This window comes from Otolemur garnettii, unplaced genomic scaffold, assembly GCF_000181295.1.
Source record: "Otolemur garnettii isolate 467f Iridium unplaced genomic scaffold, OtoGar3 scaffold00009, whole genome shotgun sequence".
In the NCBI taxonomy this organism is placed as follows: Eukaryota; Metazoa; Chordata; class Mammalia; order Primates; family Galagidae; genus Otolemur; species Otolemur garnettii.
This window is the reverse complement of record NW_003852404.1, coordinates 7,262,438-7,268,275: the sequence shown is the minus strand read 5'-3', so window position 1 is coordinate 7,268,275 and position 5,838 is coordinate 7,262,438. Positions and strand designations below refer to the sequence as shown.

At 50.4% G+C, this 5,838-nt stretch overlaps 1 protein-coding gene across 1 annotated transcript in view; it reads left to right on the top strand.

Annotated features, from left to right (window-relative positions):
• Nucleotides 1–2,618: 2,618 nt before the first annotated feature.
• PADI6 (peptidyl arginine deiminase 6) overlaps nt 2,619–5,838 on the top strand; it is a 24,285-nt gene continuing 21,065 nt past the window's right edge. Inside the window, exons 1-3 of the mRNA XM_012801513.2 lie at nt 2,619–2,753; nt 2,857–2,957; nt 3,879–4,056. Coding sequence (XP_012656967.2) covers nt 2,619–2,753; nt 2,857–2,957; nt 3,879–4,056 — 414 coding nt within the window. The remainder of the gene's footprint in view (nt 2,754–2,856; nt 2,958–3,878; nt 4,057–5,838) is intronic.

Sequence of the window (5,838 nt, the reverse complement as noted above, 5' to 3'; positions counted from 1 at the left end):
AAAAAAAAAAAAGACTTGATCTTGGCTCCAGGGAGTCTGAGGTGCTCAGAGAACACTCAGCAATCCTGTCTTTTGGTTTGTTTTTTAATGTAGGGCATGGAGAACATACAATGGCATGTTTATGATCAGACATGAACATCAAAAGCCTCTGGGTTCACAGGTCTTAATTTCATTTGTTTTGTTTTGAGATAATGTCATGCTTTGTCACCCAGAGTGCAGTGGCATTATCATAGTTCACTGTAACCTCAAACTCCTGGGCTCAAGCAATCCCCCTGCTTCAGCCTCCTGTAGCTGGGACCATAGGGCACATCACCACGCCTCATTAATTGTTTTGTAGAGGTGAGGTCTTCCTCTTGCTCAGGCTGGTTTCTCTAACTTCTAACCTCCAGGGATCCTCCCACCTTGGCCTCCCAAAGTGCTAGGATTATAGGTGTGAGCCACCTCACGCAGCCCACACTTTTTACTTTCAAAAGATATTACAAGTTACAGTTTTCAAAATAATGTGATACTGGCATAAAGACAGACACTTGGAATAGAGAGCCCAGAAATAAACCCTCGAGTGTAATAGACTTTCCTCCAAAGACGATACACCATTGGCCAAGAAGCAAATGAAGAGACGCTCAGCATCACTAACCATCAGAGAAACGCAAATAACTAAACAATGAGGATCAGCTCACACCCGCTAGGATGGTTACCAGTAAAAAGGAAAAAGACCAAGTGTTGAGGACGACGCCATGAAACTGGAACCCTTGTTAATTGTGGGTAGGACTGAAACATGGTGTAACGGCAATGCAGAACAGTATTGGTCAAAAATTTAGAAATAGAAGTATCGTAGAATCCAGCAATCCCACTTCTAGGTGTATATCTGAAAGAATTGAAAGCAAGGTGATGTGCGTGCTGGTATTCAAAGCAGCACTGTTTAAATAGCCAAGGGTGGAAGCAACCTCAATGCTAACAAGTAGGCAAATAGCCTAGTTTGGTGGCTCACTGTAATCCCAAAGATTTGAGAGGCTAAGGCAGGAAGATCACTTGAGACGAGGAGTTTAAAACCAGCTCGGGCAACACAGGGAAACCCCATCTCTAAAAAAATAAGAAAAATTAGCTAGGTGTGGTGGCATGCACCTGTAGTCCCAGCTACTCAGGAGGCCGAGGCAGGAGGATCACTTGAGCCCAAGAGTTCAACTTGGAGAAAAGTTCTTCCTACCAAGACAGAGGAAGCTGTGTATTCTGTATGGGGCTCCATATAATACATTTATTATCTATTATCAGTCTTTTTTTTAGAGATGTGGGGGTCTCACTCTTGCTCAGACTGGTTTAAACTCGTGAGCTCAGGGTAATCTACCCACCTCGGCCTCCCAAGTGCTGGGATTACAGGCGTGGCCCCAGCCAAAACTGCAACAACAAAAGAAAATAGCCGGGTGTTGTGGCGAGCGCCTGTAGTCCCAGCTACTCGGGAGGCTGAGGCAAGAGAATCACCTAAGCCTAAGAGCTGGAGGTTGCTGTGAGCTGTGATGCCACGGCATCACTGAGGGCGACAAAGTGACTCTGTCTCTAAACAAAAAAAAAAAAAAAGAGGGAGGAGAGACATACATATTTGCTTGGTCATGTGGAATATTTATTTGGAAACTGATGACACTGGCCTTCTCCAGCTAGGGATGGGCAAGGGATAAGGCAGAAGGAGAGGTTTTGAGCTTGGAACCACATGAATGTGGTACTTAGCCAAGAGTACCCAGAACCCAGATTAAAGACATAGAATGGGGCGGTGCCTGTGGCTCAGAGGGGTAGGGCGCTGGCCCCATATACCGGAGGTGGCGTGTTCAAACCCAGCCCAAAAAAAGAAAAAAGAAAAAAAAAAAGACATAGAATGAACACTGTTTTAAAGGGAGCTAAGCTCCTTTGCCAGAGTCACAATTCCTACCTCTTACTCCTGGGCTCAGCTGAGATGGACGGCAGCTGGTGCACCTGGGCACTCTTTCCTCCAGAGCAAGCATCCTCAAACTACGGCCTGTGGGCCACATGCAGCCCACCTAGGACTTTTATCCAGCCCGCCGGGTGTTTTTGCCGCTGCTGCCTGTCCTGCTTAGCAGCCAACTCTTCCCAGGGCCTGCTGTCTGACCCTCCAACAGTCTGAGGGACAGTGAACTGGCCCTGTTTAAAAAGTTTGAGGACCCCTGCTCCAGAGCTTGAGCTGCCCCTCTGGTAGCACAGCTGTGAGCCATCAGCTCACCTTAATCACTGGGGGGGGGGATGGGATGCAGGTTCCTGGATCACACCCCAGACCTCCTGGGCCCAGGAATTTGTGATGTTAACAAACTCCCTTGACAATTTTGGCAACCACCAGAGCCTTGAGAACCACCAGTCCAGCGCTTTGCTGGGCTCCCTTTGTTAATTTCCAGGAAACACACACCCTAGAACTGAGGCCCCAAGCCTGGGGTGCTGCCCCCAACTGCCCTCCGCAGATATTTGCCCCTGACAGCTTCCAGCTGAGTTGACCACTCCCAGGCGCCAGCTTCCCAGCCTCTCTTGCTCCCAGCTAAAAGACAGAGACCCCTAAGCAACCAGCCTCTGACTCCCAGGGTCTGCAGGCCTGTAGACATGAGCTAACCTATCAATTAGCAATGGAGGGCTCTGGCCCCACCTGCTCCTCTGTGCCACCACCTGCCCTCAGCCACCAGGAGGCCCCAGTGGAGAAAATCAGTTACACCTGGACAGCTGCCCGCTGTGCTGCCTTAACAAGGGGGAGGGCTAGAGAGGTACTGGCTGCCTAACAGGGTGGGATGGGGGAGTCCCGGGTCATCTGAGACTACTGTGCTACGTGAAGGTCGTGTGCTGGCCTGACCGTGGTCAGCTCAGTAGGGCCGTGCCATGTTATTCCAGAACATTGTCCATCTCTCCCTGGACAACCCTGCCCATGCTGTTTGTGTGATGGGCTCAGAAATCTGCGTGGATATCAGCGAGTAAGGGTCTGGGGGTGAGGGGTCTGCAAGGCTGGGGGTGGTCCGGGGTGGAGAGGTGGCTCCCCTCTTCCCCTGTCCCCTAGAGGCAGGGGTTTCTTCCCTTTTCTGAGTCTCACAGTCCTGCCCTGTCTTGAGAAGCCCGAGTTGGGTTTCCAGAAAATCTCCCCATCCCACACTGCAGGACTGTGACTTAACTCCTGCCCCTGCCCCCATATTGGCTGTGGGCCCTGGGGGGAGGGAGGGTAAGTGCCTTGGCTTTCTGTCCCCTTTCCTGTGAAAGGGGTGGTGAGGATGGCCTTCTAGGGTGAGAGGAGGAGTAGGTGAGGGAGGCCCCTAGGTGCTGCAGCCTTGGTGTGGAGGTGACTGACTCACAACAGGTCATGTCTTCCTCTGGGTCACAGCATAGACCTCCCAAGTCTTACGCTTTTTTTTTTTTTTTTTGGCCGGGGCTGGGTTTGAACCCACCACCTCTGGTATATGGGACCAGCGCCCTACTCCTTTGAGCCACAGGCGCTGCCAGGTCCTATGCTTTTTATTTTTTTCCCTACAGGATCTCTTGTATAGTAAACGAATGGCTTTTACCTTTTGGGGGATTGGGAGCTTTTAAATAAGGTGTCTGGTAACTTCTAAAGCATCAGTTGGAGAGTAGGATCTAGGCTGGAGCTTGGCAGAGAGTGAACGTGGGGGTCCTTGGGGTAGGAGTGGTAGGGATAAGGCTGAGTTGTGTTAGGACACCCTGGCCAGTAGGTCTCTACCTCAATACCCTAAGGAGAGTTAGGATCTGGGGGCCGTTCTTTATGCTCTGAAGCAGTGGTTCTCAACCTTCCTAATGCCGCGACCCTTTAATACATTTCCTGTGGGTCGCGACCCACAGGTTGAGAACCGCTGCTCTAAAGTCTGTCTCTTTGCCCGGCAACCCAGGGGTGCCCCACGTGAGTGTGCGAGCTTCACCATCAGTGGATCTGCGGGGATCTTGATCGATATTGTCGATTCCATGATCACTGAGAAGGAGGACACCACAATCTGGTGGCCCTTGTCTGACCCCACGTACGCGGTCATGAAGATGACATCGCCCAGCCCTGCTGTGGATGGAGACAAGGTAGGACCAGGTGGAGCCGCTGAGGTCTCCCTCCTGACAGCCCGGGGGCGTCTTGCTTGCCTGACCTCATTTAGTGCTTACAACAAGCCTGGGAGAAGAGCACTCCATGGCCCCGGGTTATACACCAGTGGTTCTCAACCTTCCTAATGCTGCAGCCCTTAAATATAGTTAGTGTGGGTTGTGACCCACAGGTTGAGAGCCACTGTTATAGACAAAGAAACTGAGGCATCCTCCCTGACCTTGCTGGTAGTCAACAGAACCGAGATTCGACCTGGGTCCATATGCACTTCTGACAGTGCCTGTCCTCCAGTCTAAAATTGTTAAAGCCTGGTGTAACCTTTTCTGATCCTATGTTGGACATAAAGATTTTTCTTGTTCATAAACAGACAAACAAGAACACTAGGCTCGGCGCCTGGAGCTCAGCAGCTAGGGCGCCAGCCACAGGCTCCGGGGCTGGCAGGTTTGAACCCAGCCGGGGTTTGCTAAACAATAATGACAACTACAACCAAAAAATAGCTGGGCATTGTGCCAGGAGCCTGTTAGTCCCAGCTACTTGGGAGGTTGAGGCAAGAGAATCACTTAAGCCCAAGAGTTTGAGGTTACTGTGAGCTGTGACACCACTGCACTCTACCAAGGGCAACATAGTGAGATGCTATCTCCAAAAAAAAAAAAAAAAACCACTTCATATAACCTAAAATAGATAATTAAATCATCAGGTGGGTTCATATGTTTTGCTTTTAAAACCGTAGGATAATTACAAGTCGTCCACCAGCTTCTTTCTTGTCCAAAATAAGAGCTGGGGAGATACAGGTGGCAGAAAAACTGGATTGGGAAGGGTTAAATTTTACCAGTGAAACTCAGATGGGCTTTTTGGCTAAGGCAGCTCTTTTGGATGTGGAGACTTTTGTAGGAGGTATTGGGGGATCCCTGCCTCACTGTCAGAGGTTCTTAAAAAAAAAAAGTATCAAATGCATGTTATATTTAGGTAGCTTGAATCCCTCCAAGGGATTGACCTCCCTCTCCTCTCATCTGACGCAATTTAGGCATAGGGCGCTGTATCATTCTAAATAGCATAATCAGGGTGGGGCAGATCCAGGATTTGGGCCCCAGTCTGTGGCCTTTCTCCTGGGCAAGGTGTTTTCCTGGACGCAGCACCTGTTCACCTCCACCTCACAGAACAGGCTGCCAGGCTTATCAGAGACAGGTGGCAGCAGTGGTGATTAAGTGGGAGAACCTGATCAGAAAAGGGCTGTAGATTAGAACCACTAGTGTTTTGGCAGGTGCCTGTAGTCCCAACTACTAGGGAGACTGAGGCAAGAGAATCACTTGAGCCCAAGAGTTTGGGGTTGCTGTGAGGGCTCCACCGCACTCTACCAAGGGTGTCAAAGTAAGACTGTCTTTAAAAATAATGGAACCACAGGGGACTGGTTAACATTCAATACCCAGGCCACATTGCCTACCTGTTAAATCAGAACCTCTGGGAGTAGGCTGGCCCCAGCAGTTCAAAGTTCTCCAGGTGAGTCCACCACAGCGCAGGGTGAGAACCACAATGAAGCAGTTCCACCTGGTGAACATGTTGGCGTTCTTACTGGCAGGGCTCAGCTAGGATGGCTAATGTGCAGTGCAGATGCCCACTTATGCTCAGTACCCAGGGTGGGCAATTCCCTAAGAGACAGCTGAGAATGGCTCGGCGCCTATAGCTCAACCGGCTAAGGCGCCAGCCACGTACACCTAAGGTGGCGGGTTCGAATCCCCAGCCCGGACCCGCCAAACAACAATGAC